The sequence below is a fragment of the Orycteropus afer genome, unplaced genomic scaffold (genome assembly GCF_000298275.1).
Source record: "Orycteropus afer afer isolate SDZICR_OR568_19922 unplaced genomic scaffold, OryAfe1.0 scaffold00061, whole genome shotgun sequence".
Taxonomy (NCBI): domain Eukaryota; kingdom Metazoa; phylum Chordata; class Mammalia; order Tubulidentata; family Orycteropodidae; genus Orycteropus; species Orycteropus afer.
This window is the reverse complement of record NW_006921648.1, coordinates 4,086,448-4,109,567: the sequence shown is the minus strand read 5'-3', so window position 1 is coordinate 4,109,567 and position 23,120 is coordinate 4,086,448. Positions and strand designations below refer to the sequence as shown.

General features: G+C 48.6%; 1 protein-coding gene and 1 pseudogene across 1 annotated transcript in view; both read left to right on the top strand.

The window, feature by feature from the left end:
* Positions 1–616: 616 nt before the first annotated feature.
* LOC103196071 (ectonucleotide pyrophosphatase/phosphodiesterase family member 7-like) overlaps positions 617–23,120 on the top strand; it is a 50,732-nt gene continuing 28,228 nt past the window's right edge. Inside the window, exons 1-2 of the mRNA XM_007939721.1 lie at positions 617–866; positions 21,512–21,657. Of these exons, the coding sequence (XP_007937912.1) occupies positions 617–866; positions 21,512–21,657 (396 nt within the window). The remainder of the gene's footprint in view (positions 867–21,511; positions 21,658–23,120) is intronic.
* On the top strand, positions 14,745–14,845 carry LOC122149923 (annotated as a pseudogene).

Here is a 23,120-nt window from a genome sequence, read left to right as displayed (position 1 = left end):
TCTTTGGCCCTGCTCTCAGACCCAGGGAGCCCTTACCACTGTCTCCCCCGGCAACTCGGAAGCCTTTGACACTTACCTCGGGACACTGCACCACTAATTACAGGTACAGGGGTTAAGATTTCAACACATTTTGGGGCACACGATTCTATCCATAGCCCCCCCCCTCCTGCACAAGCCTCCTTCTCTTATTAGCATCTTGTCTTCCTGTGGTAAGTTTGTTACAACTGATGAGCTCGTCCTGTTGCATGCTGGCTAAATAAAGTCCACAGCTGACCGCAGGGTCCACTCTCTGTGTTGTGCAGTCCTGTGGGTTTTGACACACATGTCATGCCACGTTTCATGGTGGCTATTTAAGTCACTGTAACGAACAATCATTTGAAAGCACCAGTCACGTGTGTTCCCCAAACCTTTACAACTTGGGGATGAGCACAGGTCCGAAAGCGTTCTAACAGTCCGACTCTTACAAATGTGGCCCTGTGCTCCGTTCCAGGTGCCTCGTCCCCTGGCGAAGCTGGTACGGAATTATCAATGTGGACTTTGTCTCGCAGCAGATAAAAGGGGAGAAAGCGAGAGTGGGCCCCAAGCTCTGCCAGTGTGTGCACCAGACACCCGTGGCATGACGGGGTTCTGTTCCCTGGCGCTCCTGCTGCCTGTCCTGCTGGGCTGTGCCGGTGGCCACCCCGTGCCGGGGAGGGCCAGCTTCCACAAGCTGCTGCTGATCTCGTTCGATGGTTTCCGTTGGGACTATGACCAGGACGTGGACACCCCCCACATGGACCGCCTGGCCAGGCAAGGTGTGAAGGCCAAGTACCTGACACCACCCTTCGTGACCATGACCTCCCCGTCACACTTCACCACCATCTCAGGTAAGCTGGGGAGACTGAGGCAGTGCGCGCAACGGGGCCGGCCTTGGGAGAAGACCTGACCTAGACTATCATGGGATGTGTGGGATCTATTCTAGGTGTGGTGTCCCCCAAAATAGGTGCTCTCGATCCTAATCGCTGGGGTGAGAACCCCATCTTAGAATGGGTCTCCTCTGTTTTGTTAATGAGCCAGAACTAGGGTAGGATGTGTCTTAAGTCAATTTCTTTTGAGAAATAAAGACGACTAAACAAGCAAGTAAGGATACAGAGAGAGAGGCCAAGCCACATGAAGATCTCCCAGGGACCAGGGAACAAGGGCCTTCCCCGAGAGCCGACAGAGAGAGAAAGGCTTCCCCTACAGCCAGTGCACTGAACCGGGACTTGCAGCCTCCTAAATTGTGAGAAAATAAGTTTCTGTTCATTACAGCCACACAGTGTGGGACTTCTGTTATCACAGCCCTAGATAACTAAGACAGAGCCCATGGGCTCAGGGAGCCGGCTCGCCATTGGTGACAAGTGAACCGAGACCGGAGCTGCAGCTACTACGTGGTGCCCTCACACACCCTCCATCTGCCTCCCACTCACTCCCACCGCGTCCAGGCAGCAGATGGTTCAAGTCGTTAGAAAATCATCGTTGCAGAGTCCAACTGCCCTGCATTGGTTTTCACAGCCGTGACCTCACAGGAGCAGACTGCCAGGGCTTTCCTCCGAGGCACCTCTGAGCAGGAGAACCACCAAACTTTCCATCGGCAGCCCAGCACTCACCCGTTAGTGCCACCCAGAGATCCTTTTATAAAAATAAGAGAGCATTCAAGTGTAAAGAATGCACTTAGATCAGATTGCCCTGCTTAAAATCCTGATAAAAGTGTCCTAAGGCATCTGACTGCTACCAGAAGGCTGGAGGTTCACATCCACCAGCCACTCCTCGGAAGGAAAGTTGGGCAATCTACTTCCATAATGATAGCACCTTGGAAACCCCAGAAGGGGTCGCTCTGAGTCGGATCTGACACAATGGCAGTGAGTTTTCGGTGCTTTTAGAAGAGATTTCAAATCTTGTCATCTTGGGGCCCAGAATAACAGCCCTGGTGGCGCAGTGGCTAAAGCACTCGGCAGCTAACCGCAAGATTGGCAGTTCGAACGCACCAGCTGTTCCGCGTGAGAAAGGCGAGGTAGTCCGCTTCTGTAAAGATTCACAGCCTTGGAAACCCTGTGGAGAGTTCCTATAGGGTCACGGGGAGTCAGAATTGACTGGATAGCAAAGGGTTAGGGTTTTGGGTTTGGGGCCCCAGAAGGTTTTGAGGGACCTGTGGGGGGCTCTCTCTGCCCACATCGCTCATTCCTCTCGCCCTCGCTGGCCCCTCTCTGGATCACAGAGGCCTCCTGCCTCCAGCCAAGTTCCCTTCTGCCTCTGGGCCTTTACCGTGCTGGTCCCCAGCTCACCCGGAGCTTATAGTTCAGTGGGGGAGACAGACAGACACCGAGCAAACACAGTAATAACTGCCATTACAACTCAGAGAGGTGCTGAGAAGGCGGAGGCAGCTGGCTCGACTCTGCTTTAAGTCAGGGAGGCAACGAAGGGCTGCTGAGGTTGGGGCTGAGCACTAAGAGAGACCTCAGGAGCCAAGAGCAAGCAACAGTGTTCCAGGCGGAGGGAACAGCATGAACAAGGGCTCTGTGACAGCAAAGAGCAGGGTCAATCCAGAAATGCAGTTGTCACTCAACGGCGGGATTCTGACCCAAAAGGGAGAGAGAACAGGGGGGACTCGAGATGCTAAGGACTCGTGTCCAGTAAGTCACAGTAGCTTCCCTTTCCGGACCATCTCCCTTCCTCTTGCCTCTGCATCCTTTATCTCCAATACAAGGAGCCCTGTTGCTGCAACAGGTAAGTGCTCACCTGCTAACCAAAAGGTTGCTGGTTTGAACCTACCCAGCAACTCTGTGGGAGAAAAGACCTGGTGGTCTGCTCCTGTCAAGGTCACAGGCTAGGAAACCCTATGAGGCAGTTCTCCTGTCAGGTGGGGTCGCCAAGAATCGGACTCGAGGCAACGGAACCCAACAACAACAACATCCCCAGTGTAATGAACACAGGCAGTCTCCAGGTTATCAACATCCGACCTACAGCAGCTCCTGTTTGCCCTTTAATGTGATGCAAATTTGCCCTCGCTTTGAAAGGACTGAACCAGCCCCTACTCGCAACAAAGTCTTCGTCACACTCATCTTCACTTGCCCGTGTGCAGCTTTTAAATCACTGAGAAACCGAAGGCCACACTCACTGCCATCGAGTTGATTCCAATCACAGAGACCCCCTTTGGGTTTCTGATGCAGCGTCTCAACGGAAGTAGATTGGCTTGTCTTCCTTCTGCAGGGTGGCTGGCGGGATTGAACCGCCAACCTTCATTAGGCACTACACCACCAGAGCTCCTGGCTTTTCTTGCCCTAAAGGGTGACTAAATAAGAACTGTATGCACCTGTTTTGACTTACCTACAAATTCTTAAAGGCACAGTTAGGAACGGATCTTGTTCGTAACCCAGGAACTGCCTATGCTACAAGGCAGGTATTGCCCCCATTCTACAGATGAGAAAACTAAGGCTCAGAGAGGCTGGAAAACTGACCAGTCCCTCAGCCAAGAAGGAGACGCACAGAATGGGTTCTGCCCAGGTTCAGAGCCTGGAGTCTGCAACCCCCCTCCCTCAGCCTCCTCCCACAAAGGACAGGCCAGGAAGGGGCGCCCAGCCTCGAGAGCCCCACTCCTGCCCAGAACCACTCTCTCCAGAGTCCAAGGGCGGCTTCAGGACCGTGATCCTTCTGGAATCCCATGCAAATCACAGGGAGCTTTTTCTGGAAAAAGAAGGCGTCCTTGGGTGGTGCAAACAATTACACACTGGGCTACTAGCCAAAGGCTGGTGGTTCGAATCCACCAGATGTGCCTGTAAGGAAAAGCCTGGTGATCTGCTTCCAAAGCTGGCAGCCACTGAAAACGCTGTGGAGCCCAGATCTACTCTGATGCACACGCTGTCGCCATGAATCCGAATCCATTCAACAGCAGCTGGTTTCTTCCCTCTGGGAAGAGAGGTTTATGGCTCCCATCAGACTCTCCAAGGGGTCCTTGAATCAAAAACTTCACAAATAAAAGCACTCAGAGAGAGATTTGCTGAGGTGGGCTTTCTGCACGTGAACTCGTGGAGAGGCGAGCCATTTGGGAGCTATTAGTGACGGAATGCGGGAGCCAAATGGCCCTTTTCTGGAGACAGCGAACACCACTTCCCACCAGCCTTCGCTTCAGACACTTAAGAGATCTCCCGTAGGCAGACTCTGGGTTCCTGAGTACTGAGAATATAATGGGCACAGAATTTGCACAGTTATTCTCAGAAGAGGTCTGAAGAGCAGATACAAACCTGAAGAAACCCACTGCTGTCAAGCCAATTCCGACTCACAGTGATCTTACAGGACAGAGCAGAACTGCCCCATAAGGTTTGCGAGGCTGTCATCTTTGTGGAAGCCAACTGCCACATCTTCCTCCCATGGAGCAGCTGGTGCGTTTGAACCAATGACCTTTTGATCAGCAGCCAAATGCTTTTACCACTGAGAAACCAGAATCACACAGATAGACTTGTAGCATGTGCAAATACGTATGTAGAAATACCCTCTGCCAAACCTATACATGTTGTGCTGTGAGAGGCCGTCGAGTTGGCTCCAACTCATAGCGACCCCGTGACAACAGAACGAAGCACTGCCCAGTCCTGTGCCAGCCTCACAATCTGTGTAAGTCATGGGTACACTTCCGTATGCCATCCCACACGTGTCACCTTGCATGTCTACCTATGCATCTACTCACAGATCACTGTCTGTTGTTATTAATGCAGGATCATGTAGGTAACAGTATTCCCCATCTGCCCTTGACTCTTGTACACCTCCCGGGTCGTCCTTTGCTTTGGCCATGTTGTGCTGACCACGCCCCTTATTTCCTATTGCCTGTCTCTCCACCTGAGTTAATGTGTCTACTCTCTAATGAGTGATTTTCCTCCCGCCCCCTCCCATCACTGGTAACCATCAAAGAATGTTTCTATGTGTAAGCTTTTTCTTGACTTCTTACAGTGCTGGTCTCCTGCAATATTTGCCCTTCTGTGATTGACTTATTTCACTTAGTATAATGTCTTCCAGGTTCATTCACATTATGAGGTGAGGCGCTGATTCTTCATTATTCTTGACTGCTGCATAGTATTCCATTGTGTCTATGTACCATAGTTTGTTTATCCATTCATCCATTGATGGGTGCTTAGACTGTCTCAGTCTCTTTGCTATTGTGAATACTGCTGCCATGAACATGAGTATGCATGTGTCTATTCATGTCAGGAGATCTGGTGGCACAGTGGATAAGGCACTTGACCCACCAGCCACTCCGTGGAAGGAAGATGGGGAGATCTACTTCCATCAAGATTTACAGCCTCAGAAACCCAATGAGGGTCGCTGTATGAGTCATGAACGACTCGATGGCAGTGACTTTGGGTTTTTTTGTTTATTTATTCATGTCATCACTCTTAGTTCTCCAGGATACATACCTTGTAATGTAAATGTTGGTATCCCTATTGCTAAATTTAAGGAAGTGACGTAACGTTTTACACAGTGGTTGTACCATTTTACAATCCCACCAGCACTGTAGGAAAGTTCCAATCTCTCCACACCCTCACCAGGTTTTGTTGTTTTATGGTTTTTTGATCATTACTGAGATGATATTTTGTTACTGTTTGGATTTGCATCTAATGACTAATGATTGCAAGCATTTCTTCACGAATTTGTTGGTCACCTAATGTCTCCTTCATGAAATATCTGTTCGTGTCCTTTGCTCATTTTTTAATTGGATTGTTTGTCTTTTTGTTGTTGAGGTGTTCAGGTTTTCTATAAATTTTAGAAATTGGTCCTTTGTCAGATGTGACATTGCCAAAAAATTTCTGAAAATTTTTAAAATCACAAAATCATCCCAACTTCTCTCCAACATTCCTTGCCAGCAGAGACAGAAATGGGCACCCTTCAACGGAGGGCAACTGGGCAACATCTGATAAAATTACAAATGCACAAACTCTCTTACTTGGCGATTATATTTCAAGAATACTGAATGTGCCACAGACCGCCAGAAGAACGAACACATCTGTCTTGGGAGAAATACGGCCAGAATGCTCCTTAGAAGCCAGGAGGCTAAGACTGTGTCTCCATTACTTTGGACAAGTGCTCATAGTGGACCAGGCCCTGGAGACGGACATCATGCTTGGTAAAGTGGAGGCTCAGGGGAAAAGAGGAAGGCCCTGGATGAGACGGACTGATTGACACAGTGGCTGCAACAAAGGGCTCAGACGTGGCAATGACCGTGAGGATAGCTCAGGGCCAGGCAGTGCTTGGTTCCACTGCACACGGGGTCACTGTGAGTCAGAACCAACTCGACCCCACCTAACAACAATTCCACTCTCAGGACTTTAAGCCTGCAGATGGATTTGCTGGGTGGAAAGTGATGTGGGTAACAGCCAGAGAAAACAGAAACGACCCAAATACCCACCGGGAGGGGAGGGTTAAATGAAACACAGTCACACATCTTAAAAAGAAAGAATGAGGAAACTTTGTGTACTGATCAGAGAGAAACTATAGCCAAAGTGGATTAAGTGGCAAAAGCAAGATGCAAAGAACGTGTATTTAAAGGAAACAAACCTTGCTGCCATTGAGTAGATTCTGTAACCCGCGTGTTACAGCAGCACTGCTCTGTGGAGTTTCCTTGGCTGACATCTTTACGGAAGCCATCATCACGTCTCTCTTCTGTGGCACCACTACGTGGGTTCGAACCGCCAACTTTCTGGTTAGTAGCCAAGCAGAAACCATTTTCACCACCAAAAACCCTGAGAATGTCTATGTGTGAAAGCAAAAAAAAAACCACTCACTGCCACCAAGTCAATTCTGATTCACAGTGACACTTTCAGGACAGAGTGGAACTGCCCCATAGGATTTCCAAGGCCCTAAATCATTAAGGGAGCAGACTGCCTCATATTTCTCTGCAGAGCGGCTGGTGGGTTGGAATGAGTAACCTTTTGGTTAGCAGCCAAGCACGTTAACCACGAAGCCACCAGATCTCTGCGTGTGTAGAGCCCAAATACGATGTGTGTGTATATAATACACACTTGCCGCTATGTGCACATAATTGCTTACAAATGCATAGAGGACCTGTGGCTAAACAAACAAGTTCATCACATGGGAGTCCTGGGGTGGTGCAGTTAATGTGCTCTGCTGCTAAGAAGCAATTCAAATGGGTCCACTGGCGCCACAGCAGAAAGGCCTGGTGACTGATCGGTGTGAGATCAGAGCCTCCGGAAGGCCCAGGAGCACAGTGCTCCCCGGACACACACGCTGTCACTGAGTCAGAACCAACCCAGCAGCAGTGGGACTGGTTTCCGGGGTGAGTTTCTGGCCCTCCTGCCTGTAACCTGGTGATCCCGTCTACGCAGCTGGTGGACATTCAGCTTCGACTTTAAAACAGGGTTTCTCAGGATGAGCGCTGGCAACAGTGTGGGGGCAGGTGATTCCTTGCTGTGGGGCCGTCCTGTGCACTGCAGGACAGTGAGCATCCTCCCCCCACCGTGTGGAGATGCCCAAGATGGCTCCCGACATCGCCCCATGTCCCTGGGTGGCCAAACACCCTCAGTTGAAGACCACTGCCCTGTTTTCTTTTCGCACTGGGTGAGTTTACAGAGGGTATTTGTTTTCCATTCAACAGTTCATACACAGTTGGTTTGGTGACAGTGGCTGCAGCCCCCAATGTAACAGCTCTCTTCCCACTTCCTCCCTGGGTCCCTGTTTCCGTTCCTCCTTCTTTCCTGCCCTGTCCTGCCCTCTGAGCTTTGTTTTAGGGCAAACACTGCTCTTTGGTCTCATATGGTTGACTGTACCGAGGATTCTGTTCCTCTCGCCTACTACAGTTCAATTCATGTTGTTGTTGTTGTTATGTGCCGTCGAGTCGGCCCCGACTCATAGCGACCCCTCCTTGGGTTTCTGAGGCAGTATCACTACGGAAGTAGGATTGCCCAACCTTCCTTCCGAGGAGTGGCTGGTGGGTTTGAACCACCAGCCTTCTGGTTAGCAGTCAAGTGCTTTAGCCACTATGCTACCAGAGCTCCAGTTCAATTCATACGTCTCTCTTATTTGGCTGAAAGGGATTCCAGGGGGTAGGTTCAGTTCCAGCTTTGAAAGATGTCTAAGGGCCACAGTCTCAGGGTTCCACCAGTCTCTATCAGACCAGTAAGTCTGTCTTTTTCTTGATTTTGAATTTTGTTCTAAATGTTTCTCCTACTCTGTCCAATACCTTCTATCGAAGGTCCCATTTAGAGCATTTAGTTGCTGGGCACCATCTAGTTCTTCTGGTCTCAGGGTTGTGGAGGCTGGAAAACCACTGCCTTAAGATAACCCATGAACTCTGCCAAACCCAATGCCTGGCTCAAGGAAACGATCAACAGAAAGTAACTACCATGATTATCATGGAGCCCTGGTGGTACAACAGTTAAGCACTCAGCTGCTAACCAAAAGGTTGGCAGTTCTAACCCAACCAGTGGTTCTGCAAGGAAAAGACCTGGAGATTTGCTCCCATAAAGAATACGGCCTAGAAAACCTTATGGGGCAGTGCTAGTCTGTCGTATGGGGTTGCTATGAATGGAAATTGGCTCAACAGCAATCCCGCCCCTTGCCCACCACCCAAAAAAAAAATAATAATAATAATAATTACACCCTTCAATTCCCTTCATGGTGTATGAAGCCAGAAAAATGACCCCCTTTGCAGTGAGAAATTGGGGTTCTCGGGGAGTACAAATCTTTCCTGAGATCACACAGCTGCTGTGGGCAGAAGCAGGATTCAGACTCGGCCCCAGATGGTTCCACAAGCTGGGTTCTCAATCCCAGTGCTCTGGCAGGCCAGCAGCCCCTGGCCGACTTTAGTCTAATTAAGTCATCATTCCAAAGCCCTCTGAAGGTTGCCCATTCCTGGAGCGTCCAGGCAGGAGGTTTATCTCCCAGATAGTTTCCATCAGTGAAACAGAGGCCAGCCTGGACCGGAGAACCGCCTGCATTTGTCTTCATGAGCTGGACTCCAGCCGACCTCTGTCTGACTCCAGTGTGGGAAAGAATCATCCCTAATAGAAAAAATAATGGATAAAAATTGGTACGGCCAGCTGCCACAGACCTCCTCAGATTCCAGAGGGGAGACCGTGATAAGAGGGGCTCTCTCGGCTCCGTGACCAATTAACTGGTTTTCTTATGAATACTTCCTGGCAATTAACAAGGGCCAGGGACGTGGTAAGCCTCTAAGTTCCTAATTCCCCACCCCCGTCATCCCTCTGAGCTTCTGAGACAGATTCCAAAGGGCTGGAATCCAGGTGGCCCAGGGCAGGAAGTGAGGCTGGGAGAGGCCACCTCCTCCCCGGACCCTGCACAAGGGCCTCTCTGAAGGATCCTGAAGATGGGCCACATCTGCATATCACAGGGTATTAATGAGTCTTCCTCCAATCCTGATGCTGTAAATGATATATTAGTTTTTTCATGCTGCTGGACAAATGACTGTAAACCAAGCAGCTTCAACAACGTGCGTGCTCTCTTACAGTTCCCATGGGGTCTGCAGTCTGAACCCGGCTGGGCTGGGTCCTCTGCGCATGGTGTCACAAAGCTGCGGTCAAGATGTTGGCCACAGTGGGGTCTCATCCAAGTCTCAGGGTCCTCTCACAAGCTCCCGTGGTCGTTGGCAGAAGTGATTTCCCTGCAGATGTAGAACTCTTGATGGCTTTGCTTCTCGGAGGCCAGAAGGAAAGCATCCTCATCCCTCTTGTTGTTAGATGCCATCAAGCGGGCTCTTAGTCACAGCGACCCTGTGTCCAACAGAATGAAACAGGGCCCAGTGCTGCACCAGCCTCACAATCCTTGCTACACCTGAGCCCACTGTTGCAGCCACTGTGCAAAGCCTCTCATTGACGGTCTTGCCCTTTTTCGTGGACCCTCCACATTACCAAGCATGATGTCCTTCTCCAGGGAATGGTCCCTTCTGACAACATGAGCAAAGTAAGTGAGACAAAGTTTGGCCATTCTCACTTCCAATCAGCATTCTGGCTGCACTTCGTCCAGGACAGATTTGTTTGTTCTTCTAGCAGTCCATGGTGTGTTCAGTATTCTTCACCAACATCACAATTTAAAGACATCAATTCTTCAATCTTCCCTATTCATTGCCCAGCTTTCACTCGCATATGAGGTGTTTGAAAATACCATTGCCTGAGTTAGACACACCTTAGTCTTCAAAGTGACATCTTTGCTCCTTAATACTTTAAAGAGGTCTTTTGCAACAGATTTGCCCAGTGCAATAAATGTCTGATTTCTTGACTGCTGGGAAGACAGTCAACAAGATGGATTGACACAGTGGCTGCAACAAGGGGCTCAAGTACAGCAAGGACTGCGAGGACGGTGTGGGAGCAGACAGCATGTCGTTCTGCTGTACACGGGGTCGTTACGAGTCAGTGCCAATTTGACAGCTCTTAACAACAGCAAGCTTCCATGAGTGCTGATTGTGCATCCAAGTAATATGAAATCTTTGACCACTTCCATTTTTTCTCCATTCATCATGATGTTGTTCTCTTTATGCTGAGGTGTAATCCATACAGCAAACTATAGCCTTCGATCTTCACCAGTAAGTGTTTCAAGTCACCTTCACTTTCAGCAAGCAGGGCTGTGTCATCTGCATATCATAGGGAATTAATGAGTCTTCCTCCAATCCCGATGCTGTGTTCTTCTTCATATAGTCCAGCTTCTCACATTATTTGCTCAGCATACAGATTGAACAAGTATGGTGAAAGGGTACAACCCTGCCATACACCATTCTTGATTTTAAACTATGCGCTATCTTCTTGTGGCATGGTACCTAAAGCATTTGACTGTTAACCAGAAGGCTTGTGGTTCAAACCCACCAGCCCCTCCTCAGATTGGGCAATCTACTTCTGGAGTGATACTATGAGTGGTATCTGAATCAATGGCAGTGAGTTGGGTTTTTTGGTTTAGTTTCCTCTTGTTTTGTTTGAATGACTGTGTCTAGATCCATGTACAGGTCCCCCCTAATGAGCAGAATTAAGTGTTCTGGAATTCCCATCCTTCACAAGGTTATCCATAATTTGTTATGATGCACATGGTCAAATGCCTTTGCATAGTCAATAAAACACAGGTAAACATCTTACTGGTATTCTTTGCTTTCAGCCAAGATCCATTCAGCATCAGCAATGACATCCCTTGTTCCAAATCCTCTTCTGAATCCAGCTTGAATTTCTGGCAGTTCCTTGTCAGTAGACTGCTGCAACCGTTTTTGAATGATCTTCAGCAAAATTTTACTTTGCATGTGATATTAACGATATGGTTCAACTATTTCTGCATTCTGTTGGATCATCTTTCTTTGGAATAGGCACAAATATGGATCTCTCCCAGAGGTTTGGCCAGGTAGCTGTCTTCCAAATTTCATGGTATAAATGAGTAAGCACCTCCAGCACTGCATCCGTGTACTGAAACATCTCAGTGGGTATCCCATCAATTCCTGGAGTCCTGTATTCTGCCAATTCTCTCAGTGCAGCTTGGACTGCTTCCCTCAGTTACCACTGGTTCTTGGTAAGATGTCACCTCCTGAAATGGCTGGGTGCCGACCAATTCTTTTGGGTACTCTGCATTCCTTCCATGTCCTTTTGATGCTTCCTGCATTGTTCAATATTTTGCCCATAGAATCCTTTGATACTGGAATTTGAAGCTTGAATTTTTTCTTCAGTTCTTTCGGCTTGAGCAATGCCAAGCGTGTTCTTCCCTTTTGGTTTTCTAACTCCAGGTCTTTGCACATTTCATTACAGTACTTTACTTTGTCCTCTTGAGCTGCCCTTTGAAATTTTCTATTCAACTCTTCTATTTCATCATTTCTTCTTTTCACTTTAGCTACTCCCCATTCAAGACCAAGTTTCAGAGTCTCTTCTGACATCCATTTTGGTCTTTTCTTCCCTTCCTGTCTCTTTGCTTTATTCATATATGATGTTCTTGATGTCACCCCACAGCTCATCTGGTCTTTGACCATTGGCATTCAATGGGTCAAATCTATTCTCCAGATGGTCTCTAAATTCAGGTGGGATATACCTAAGGTTGGGAGCTCTGGTGGTGTAGTGCCTAAGGCATTTGACTGCTAACCAGAAAGCTGGTGGTTCAAACTCACCAGCCACTCCTCGGAAGGAAGATTGGGCAATCGACTTCCGTATGATACTGTCTCGGAAACCCAAGGAGGGGTTGCTATGAGTGGGATCTGACTCGATAGCAGTGAGTTTGTTTTTTTTTTTTGTTATTGTTGTTCTGGTGATGCAGTGGTTAAAGCACTCATAAGCTAACTAAAAGGTCAGCAGTTCAAACTCACCAGCCACTCCATGGAAGAAAGATGAGGAAGTCTGCTTCCAAAAAGACTGCACCCTTAAAAGGTCAGCAGTTCAAACTCACCAGCCACTCCATGGAAGAAAGATGAGGAAGTCTGCTTCCAAAAAGACTGCACCCTTGGAAATCCTATGGGACAGTTCTACTCTGTCCTAAAGCAATGCTATGAGTTGGCATCGACTCCATGGAGAATACTGAGACATGGTTTGTGTGAGAATTAAAGAAGTAAATGCCTGTAAACTTATCTCTCGATAAATCTCATTAGCTCATATATATATATATTACATCATACGTACATATGTGTGCCACCTAGGGATGCCTTCTTTCCTTAAAAAACACACTCACAGTGCCCCTACAGGACAGAGTGGAACTTCCCCATGAGGTCTCCAAGGCTGTCAATCATCACGGAAGCAAAGCCTAAACCACACCCACTGCCATTGAATATATTCCAACTCACATCACCCCTAGAGAACAAAGTAGAAACCCCATAGGGTTTCCAACGCTATAAATCTTTGCAGAAGCAGACTGCCTCATCTTTTTTCTTCTGTGGTTCAAATCACCAACCTTTTGGTTAGCAGCCCAATGCTTTAACCACAGCCCCACCAAACTCCTTCTTTACTAAAAGTGACCACAAGATTCCCAAGATCAACTCTAATTGGGCCTATTTGCTTCTTCTGGAAGCAATTCCTGTGGCCAGGGTGGAGGGCTGGCACTGACTAGCTATGCTGGGACACACTCCTACCCAGGCCAAGGTGGAAAGTGGAAAGACCCACACACATCACGGGGAGAGTGGGGAACCAGTGGCTCCCCGGGGGAAAGTCAGCAGACTGTTACAGGTGGAAGAGGACGGTGTGGGGATAGGGGCTGCTGTCCGGTGGCCCAGTTCTCAATGCCATAAAAGCAAGCCTTCATCCATGGGGCTCTCACAAGATTCAAGGCCACACGTGAAAACAACTGCCTTACAGCACTGTCCCTTACTGTCAAGTGCATTTCACCTCATGGTGACCCCAGGTGTCAGAGCAGAATTGCACCTTAGGGCTTTCTTGGCTGTGATCTCTACAGGGGCAGACTGCCAAGTCCTTCTCCTGTGGAACGGCTGGGCAGGTTCGAACCACCCACCATTCAGTTAGCTGCCCACTGCTTAACTGCTGTACCACCACGGCTCCTTATTTCCCTTTGGTCGCCCTGAACTCTGTCACAATTCCCCTCAGATCTCTCGCTAAAATGAAAAGCAATTCTCTGAGGGTTAGCAGCTCATTTTGCTCGTTTAAATCACCCAGTTCCCTCTCTGCCCTGAAGCCTGTAGTTACTGCTCCATCATTGGTAATGACAAGGAACACTTTTGCAATCTCAGTTTTTATTGCAAAGTGACTGACAGCCGGTAAGAGTAAGTTATGCCACCGCAACGAAGAAAATTCTGTCGAGCAAATGGTGTGTGGGTCGAGAGTCTTATGTGGAAGCATATAAGTTCCTCCCTGATGAATCAACTGTAAAGGATGGCTATCACGCCACGTTTCAGACAAAAGCCATCAGAAGAGGAAGCCGTGACAGTGTAATCTGACAATTTCAGATCTAGTGAAACGGACACAGCCCAGGGGTGGAAATGGGAAACTCTGTAACTAGACTAAGGTCAAGGATAAAAAGAGCAAGGGCCTCTGTGTTCACTCTTCCTCCCTCCTTTCTTGGAAGAACACCATGATGTAAGCTCAGGAGCCCTGATGGCCAGAAAGACTCGCCAAGTATCAGAACTCCAAGGGCAACCCCAAAACCAGAGTGACTACTTACAGCCATGCAGACAGTGTATTGCACAGCTGGGGCGGGGGGAGGTTACTATCACAAATTCCATGTGGATGGCGCCCTCTGGAGGTCAGTAGTGCACAGTTCACAAAAATTATCAGTCTCTTAAATGCTGCACCAAAATCAACCCACAAAAAAAAAAAAAAAAAATCCTCACTGCCATCAAGTCAGATCCGACTCATAGTGACCCCTCCTTGGGTTTCGAAGGCGGTATAACTACAGAAGTAGATTACCCAATCTTCTTTCCAAGGAGTGGCTGGTGCGTTTGAACCACCAGCCTTCTGGTTAGCAGTCAAATGCCTTAGGCACTACGCTACCAGACAAGAGGTTAAAAACTCCCACAGACATTGCAGTCAACCAGGAGTCCACCCTTCCTTCTACACAAACTACACAAACAGGTTGATTCTGAGTGTAGCCAACGTATACGACAGAGCAGGACCAGCCCAGAGGCTCTGCAAGGCTGTAAATCTCACCTTTCTCCCACAGAGCAGCTGGTGGATTTGAACCACTGATCTTTCGGTTAGCAGCTGACTGCTTTAACCACTGTGCCAGCAGACCTCCTTCCCTTTACACAAGACAGCAAGAACAGTGGGAGCAAGTGTGTTTGGATGGTATTTAAGACTAGACCAGTGCTCGCTTCAGCAGCCCATATAGTAAAATTGGAACAGAGAAGATTAGCATGGGCCCTGCGCAAGGATTACCACAAGTTCGTGAAGCGTTCCATACATTTGAGGACAAAGGGAAGTGGTAACCACAGGGAGGAAGCAGGAAGAATGCTGTTACATGTTGGGTATTGCCACCAATGTCACGAAACAAAAGGTATATGAACTGTTGAATGGAATACCAACTCACTCTGTAAACTTTCACCCAAAAAAAACAATAAAAAGTTCATTTAAAAAAAAAGACTAGACTAGGGTTCCTTGGCCTCATTGTTAGCAGTATTCCTGCCCTGTACCCACTAGTTGACAGTAGCACACATGTCTCCCATCCTGTTGTGATGGTCAGAAATACCTCCTCGCTTTGCCCAAGGTTCCCTGGAGACTAAATTGCTTCGTTATTAAGAACTACAGGATTAGGTATGTAATATGCAAATCACATGTAAAACAGCACCTAAAAGTCATATACTCAACACCCATCTGCAACACTCATCTGCGTGTCTTATTGTGGTGTCATGTAATGAAGCTGGAGGCTCTGCACTAGTACCTCACATACCAGCAGGGTCACCTGTGGTGGACAGGTCTCAGCAGAGCCTCTAGACTAGGAGGAAAGGTCTGCTATTTCATTTCCATTAGCTAATGAAAACCCTATGGATCACGATGGAATATTGTCTGATACAGAGCCGGAAGATGAGCCCCCAAGGTTGGAAGTCACTCGAAGTAAACAGTGGCTGCAACCATAGACTCGAGTACACCGATGACCATGGTGATGATGTGGGACTGGTCAACATTCCCTTCGGCTGGACACAGGGGTGGTCATGAGCGAGAGCCAACTCAGTGTCAACTGACACCACCAACAAAAGGTCCTCTACATGACAGTATCCAGTGAGGAAGACAGTCTGAAAGAGGTAAGAGGGAAGGGAGCAGGACGGACTCACATCCCTGCTGCGTGGTAACGACACGAGCCCAGCAGATGTTGCTGGAAAGCAAGTTAGAAGAGGCTCCCATCCTGCTTCTCCTGAAACAATTCTCCACTGAAAAAGCCCCGAAATCAACAAGCCCCCGACACAAGCAAGGGCGGAAACCACAGTGTGAAACAAAGAAGACATCCCTCAACCACCAATCATTTCACAAGGAGTAAAAAAAAGAGAGAGTCGTGAAAACAAGACTGGGAAGCCTTGTTTTCTTCACTTTTCATTACAGAAATTCTCGAAATACAGAAAAGTGACCAGACCATTTAATGAACCCCCATGTGCCTGCCCATAACCCAGCTGGAAAACCAGCAATGTTTCACCCATCTTCTTCCACTGTTCCCGCCCAATGCCCTTTTGTTTCTTTCTCTTCCTTTCTTTCGTTGTTGCTTTGGAGGTTTTTAAAGACTTTTGCAGACACTGCATCATTTCATCACTACACATTCCCAACTTAACAATCTTGTTTTGTTACAGCTGGCAAACTTCACAAAAAGAAGCTGGGATTAAGATATAACTGCCTTATTAGAATCTCACCTACTAAACCAAAAAGGGAAAAGCTGAACAGTCGATACTGTGATCGCTGTCATGAGTTGTGCACCTGAAAAAAGCTGAACTGGCAAAAGTTGTGAGATAGATGTATTTACAACAAAGAAAAAGAAGAGCAGCTACTATGGCTGTTTACATGCAACCAAACACCTCATGGGATTTAGGGTCACGGTTTCATGGGAACCCCAGATAATTAGCCTAGTAAAGCGTTTAGTCCTTCTGTTCCACTTTCTAGTCCATTGTGCAGTATCTGGGGTCCTTCAAGCTCACAAGCAGCCATCCAAGGCTGGTCTCTATTCACCTGGAGCAACAGAGAAAGGAGAGTCAGGAACAGGAGGAGGACATGGAATGAGGGGCTAACGCCTCCACGAACAACTGCCTCCTTTGCCATGAGACCAGAAGAAATGGATGGTGCCCAGCATTTTGATCAAAGATTCCATAAAAAACCACAACTGCTCCTGATCCAAGGCATCTAGTGACAGGAGAAGCTGGGAGGTCCTGGAGAAAGGAGGGCACTGTCTGTACCAACCCTAGGCCTTGTAGTGCTGCCAAGGAGGAACAGATGCAAGGTCAACACCCACCTGACAGCACAGCTGTGTGAGTGTCCTGCGGCTGATGTAACAAACTCCCACAAACACGGTGGCTTAAAACCAGGGCTTCCAACTGGTTCCTTCCAGTTTGACTCCGCACTGAGAATTTGCATTTCCACCCCAAAAAGACTGAGTCAGAATCTATGATTTTAACAATAGGAGTCACCCGAGGTGACTCCTATGGATACACTTGGTGATCTTGTTTACAAACCTAGGTTCTGATTGTCTATCTGAGGTGGCAATGCAAATACTCAGCAGGGAGTTGACCCAGAATGAACCAGTTCAAAGCCCTGCTTAAAACAACAGAAAATTGATTCTCGCGGTTCCAGAGGCCTGAACTCTGAAACCCAGGTCTCAGCTGGGCCACCCTCCCTCCTCCAGCTGGGCCCCTCTCCCTCCTTCTCAGCTGGGCCCCTCTCCCTCCTTCTCAGCTGGGCCCCTCTCCCTCCTTCAGGGAGGATCCTTCTCTGCCTCCTCCGGCTTTTGACGGCTGCCAGCACTCCTTGGCTTGCAGCCATGTCACTCCAGTCTCCGCCTCCATTTCCAGAACCTCCTCCTCTGCCTCTTATCAGGACACTTGTGTTTGGACTTAGCATCCCAACCAGATCATGCTGGCTGTCTCATCTCAAAATCCTCACTTTGACCACATCTGCAAAGACCTTTTTCCAAATAAGGTCATATTCACAGGTTGCAGGGATAAGGCTGTGGAGGCCCTCATTCAACCCACTGTAACACATAAGATGGGGAAATGATGAGAGAAAAAGATGTAGAAGAGAAGACAGACCCAGCTTCTGTGGTCATCAAGGCACATGAGGGTGAAACTGGGTGAACAGAGATTCCAGATGGCACCCGTGTGGCCGTCGGCTTCCAGCTACGTGATGACAAAACACTTCCTTTCTGACAGCAGATTAAGGGGAGGGAGAGGGGGAAGAGGAAGACCGTTCTCTCTTGGTCTAGTGCCTAAGGAATCATGTCTCTGCCTTAGGGCCATTCTCCAGTCTTGTTCAAGGATACAATGATTTATTGATGGCATGATTAAAAGGCAATGTCAAAAATGTCGAGTCAGTATTTTCCATTGGTATTCATTCACCATGAGCAAGAGTGGGTGAGTAACGGGGGCCTTAGGGTTTTATTTTCTCCATCCAGAAAAGGGGTGCCATAATGGAGTGCTAGTGGTCTTAGGATATGCCTCTTTTCTGCAGCAGGAGTGAACAAAAGTTTAAGGAGACCTGGTGATGCAATGGTTAAGTGCTTGGCTGCTAACCAAAAGGTTGGCAGTTCAAACCCACCCAGTGGCCCCAAGGGAGAAGGCCTGGCCATCCTTCATAAAGATTTCATCCTAGAAAACCCTATGGAACTTTTTCTCCAAACCAGCCAACCAATCCTCTTCAAGCAATGCAACACTCCAGCCTTAAGCAGACAAACTCCTTCAGGACGATAGCCGAGATACTGATGGGAAAACATTTGACCTCTGAGGTCAAATCCGTTCACTCAGAATCTACACCCCAAAGTCTCACCCAGGATGCATGGGACCTGTCACAAAACAGAAGCTTGAAACGAGACTGAGCCACTCAGAGCACCAATCCAAACCCAAATTTTCACTGCTGTTGTCAGGTGCCATTCGGCCAATCCTGACTCATGGCGATTACATGTGACAGAATGTAACTGCCCATAGGGTTTCCCAGGTGGTGGTCTTTACTGGAGCACGTCACCGGGTCTTTCTCTCACAGAGTCACTAGATGGGCTGGAACTACCAACCTTCCAGTTAGCAGCCGAGCGCTCCACCATTGCACCACCAGAGCTCCTTATCTAAAAATGAGCAGCTAGGAACTGAGCAAATGTATGGGAATGATTGCCAAAAGCATTCTGACGGAGTTAATAGCATCATTTATTTGAATCCCACTAAAGATTGTTTTTTTTTTTTCCAAAAACTGGGTTTGCTGTGTTTCAAGTCCTAAATCAAGTCGTACTTCCTGCTTGCTCTGGTCGTACCTGGTCATCTGCAAACACAGGTAGGGGTAGGGGACCAGTTCAATTAAAATCAACTCTCCTTGGTGGGACAGCTGCTACATACAGCCCCAGGGCTGCTACACCAAAGTATGACACACTGAGGGTTTAGAAAACAACAGAAATTCATCCTCTCAAAGTTATGGAGGCCAGATGTTCACATTCTGGGCGTATGCAGGGCCGTGCTCTCAAAGTTAGGGAGGCCAGATGTTTACATTCCGGGCGTATGCTGGGCCATGCTCTCGGCCATGACTCCAGGGTAGACGCTCCCTCGTCTCCTCCAGCCTCTAGTGGCCCCAGAGTCTTGTGGCAGCATCACTCCAACCTCTGCCTCCAGCGTCACACGACCATCTTCTCCCTGTGTCTCTTCTTTTTTTATAAGGAGCCCTGTCACATTCAATGAAGGCCCACCCTAACGGCCGCATCGTAACTAATTACATGTTCAAAAGACCCTAGTTCCAAATAAGGTCTGGGGACTGGAACTTCAACAAAGGTTCTATGAGGACATAGTTCAACCCGAAATGTCGGCCTACTACCAGGAGAAGGGACCTATGTGTGTGGCAGGCACCCTCACACATTCTCCGTGGTGAACTCTCTCCCCTGGCCCCGAGATGGTATTACGCTGGGGTCATCTAGAATAGTACCTGGCCCATAAGACTGAAGAAAGGAAGGGAAAAAGGATGGGGTTAGGTCAAACCCCAGCCTTCATTGCTTCTAAATTCCTTCTGCAAGTATGAGGAAATGAAGAGATGGTGGTCCCTGAGGGTCAAAAGAAAGCAGTTTAGCCAGCAAGCTTTGTTCCCTGATCTCAAACGTGCTGTGAGGGGTACGGTGGGGTCCACATCGTACCCTGAGAAGCAGGTTAGCAAGCAGGAGGGCTGCATTCACCGGGAGGGCTCATTTGACTTCCTGTATAATCTGCATCATTGCATAGGTCACCAGGTAGTGAACTGACATAGATGACCTCTCCTGAAGAGGTAAGAGTCAGAAGGGCCCTTGGGAATCATTAACGCCTCTCAGTTTACAGAGGGGGAAACTGAGGCCTGGAAAGAGAGTGAGGGCTTACAAGAGCCCAGACCCACCCCAGGCATCGCAATTCTGAGGCCACAATGTTTTCAAAATGCACAACAATGCTTCTTTCAAGTCTCCCTTCTCCCATCTCTCTCTCGGTCTCCCACCTGCACAGACGCTGCGTTGTCTCCTGTCCCCTGGCCTGCACAGCCCCGTGTTTGTGGTGTTGTTCAAAGCTGTGAGTTGATTTCAACTCGTAGCAACCCCGTGACAGAGCAGAACTGCCCCACCATGTTTCCTAGGCTGCAGTCCTACGGGAGCAGGTCACCAGGGCTCTCTCCCATGGAGCCACTGGGTGGGTTCAAGCCGCAGACCTTTTGGTTGATGGCTGAGTGCTTAAGCATGGCACCACTGAGGTTCCCTGCACAGCCCGAGGCTTTCCCCGCATCCAGACCAAGACAGCCTGGGCTGTTTCTCCCTGGCCCCGCTACTGCAGTATAATAATAAAGACCCAGGAGTGAAATGGTTGCTGACCTCACGGTACCTGACTCTGATGTAGTTGGTTTACAAGCAGACTTGGGCACTGGCATTTAAAAAAATCTCTCCCAGATGCAGTCAGAGTGAACCTTATGACCAAATGAGGAATAACTGCTCATTTTTAAGGTATGTTAACAGTACCAAGCTTATGTTTAAAAGAGAGAGAGAGAGAGAGAGAGCCCTTACCTAAGGCATACACATTGAAATATTTATGAAGTGATATGAACTTTGATATATATACATACATTTATATATATACATACACACACACACATACACACACACACGTATGTCACCTTGTATGTCATCTGTCATCTTGTCATAGCGACCGCTCCTTGGGTTTCTGAGGCAGTATCACTACGGAAGTAGATTGCCCCATCTTCCTTCCGAGGAGTGGCTGGTGGGTTTGAACCACCAGCCTTCTGGTTTAGCAGTCAAGTGCCTTAGGCACTATGCTACCAGAGCTCCTTCATCTTGTATAGCACGTATCATATTATACACCATCTTTCAAATCATCTGATGTATCATATGCCATCATATATATCATCTTAAGGATCCCTGGTAGCACAGTGGTTAAATGCTCAGCTGCTATCTGAAAGGTCAATGGTTTGAATCCACATGTGACTCCACAGGCAAAAGATGTGGCTGCCTGCTTCCACAAAGATTTACAGTCTTGGAAACCCTATGGGACAGTTCAACCATATAGGGTCGCTGTGAGCGGGAATCGCCGGGACAGTAGTGGGTTTGGTTTCCTGGTATACGTCTTCTTAACCTCTTTCGACTCCTCGGTTCTCGCCGGACTGTGCTCACCACCTGGACCCAGCAACAAGAAGGAAAGGGCAGAGGCTAACCTGCCAGGTGAGCTTCTACCCCCCTCACCATGCTGAGCGGTCCTGCGGTGCATCCTGCACGACGCTGACAGTTTAACATCTTCTCTTCCAGCCCTTTTGGTCCCACGTGCAATGAGAAAAGACACTGGACTCTGTGGTGTCAGGCAGCCTGTTCCCACAGAGCACATGGGCACCGGATGACGCTCCTTCGGAGAACTCATCAATACCTCCCCCCCTTTACCCGCCAGGTCGCTGGATCGAGGACCACGGCGTCATTCACAACATGATGTTTAACACAGAGACACAGTGGAAATACTCCTACAAGACCACACAGAACAAGACGGAGTGGTGGGACAACGGAGCACTGCCCCTCTGGATCACAGCCCAGAGGCAGGTACTGCCGGAGACCCTGGGTTTGTGCCCCCTGGGGAGAGCTGCATAGAGGACTGTGGGGTGCTAAGGGCCACAGAGGGGCTTGGGAAGAACCTCCGGGCTGATGAGGGTCTGTGACAGGACCATGTTGGCCATGACCAGGAAGGGATTTGGAGAGAGGCCAGGGAGGGCAGCTGCGGTTCTCCACATAAACCAAATATCCTGGCAAATGGATTCCAAACTTGGGAGAGCTGTGGGCATGATGGTGCCAACCACTTGTGCTGAACCCATTGCCGTGGAGACAATTCCAACCCGTGTCAGCCTCATGTGAGTTAGAGGAGAACTGTGCTCCACAGGTTTCGGGGGGTTTTCATTGTGATTCGGACGAAAGTTTACAGGCAAATTCATTTTCCACACAGCAGTTGCTACACACTTTATCTCATGACATTAACTGCAATTCCCCACAACGTAACTGCTCTCTTCCCACTTCCTGCCCACAGTTACCTCTTCCCTGAGTCCTTCCCTCCAGTGCACTTCTGCCCAGCCCCCCCCCCAAGCTATGTCCCTGTGCACACACTGCCCTTCTGTTCTTTCAAGGAGTGTATCTACCTGATGTAAACGCTCACCCGTACACCTGTCTGTTGTTTGGCTAGAAGCCACAGCAGTGAGCTGAGTTCCACACTGCTCCGCCAGGTTCTCAATGGCTGGTTTTTCAGAAGGAGATCACCAGGCCTTTCTTCCAAGGCACCTCTTGCTGGACCTCACCTGCCAACCTTTCAATTAGCAGCTGAGTATTAACTGCCACACCCCCCAGGGACTCCCAGGACATTAGCACCGAGATAATGCATCCAACGCAGGACATAAGAATGTCTTTGTTATCCAGATAAAAGCTCTGGGAAAAACAAACACACAATCTTCGCTCCCTTCTCTTCCCTGGCTCCGCTGGCACACAGACACGCAAAGAGCCCAAACCAGCCTCGGCTTCTGAATGTCCGATCTCAGAGTCTATCTCTTTGCGCTCAGTCATTCCTAGGCTGGCTCACTAACTCCTTAGCCTGCAATGCATGTCCTCCCCACCACAGCAGATCAGCAACGGACTGTCCCGGGGCCTCCCAAAACATCTACGCCTGGCACATGGTCTCCGAGCCAATGCAGGCCCAACAGGAAACTTCTCTGATTCCTGGTTCTCAAGAGTTGGGTGGACTCAGCACACAACCCAAGCGTCAGGATTTGCCTGTAGAGCCCTAAGCCTTGTTGTAAGGAAGTGACTTAAGAGTAATAGCCACGGTGATGCAAGACTACACTAAGGGAGAATAATGAACCCAATAAAGCCAGTGATTTTCCAATTGCTGTCGGGGCTAAAAACACTGATTCTGCTAATTAAAGGGTGGAACCGTAAATATCTCCTCCTTTGCATCCAATTAAGTGCTCGGGTTATTTCTCAGAAGTATTTGTAGAAAACAGCACTTTTGATTACTGTGGGTC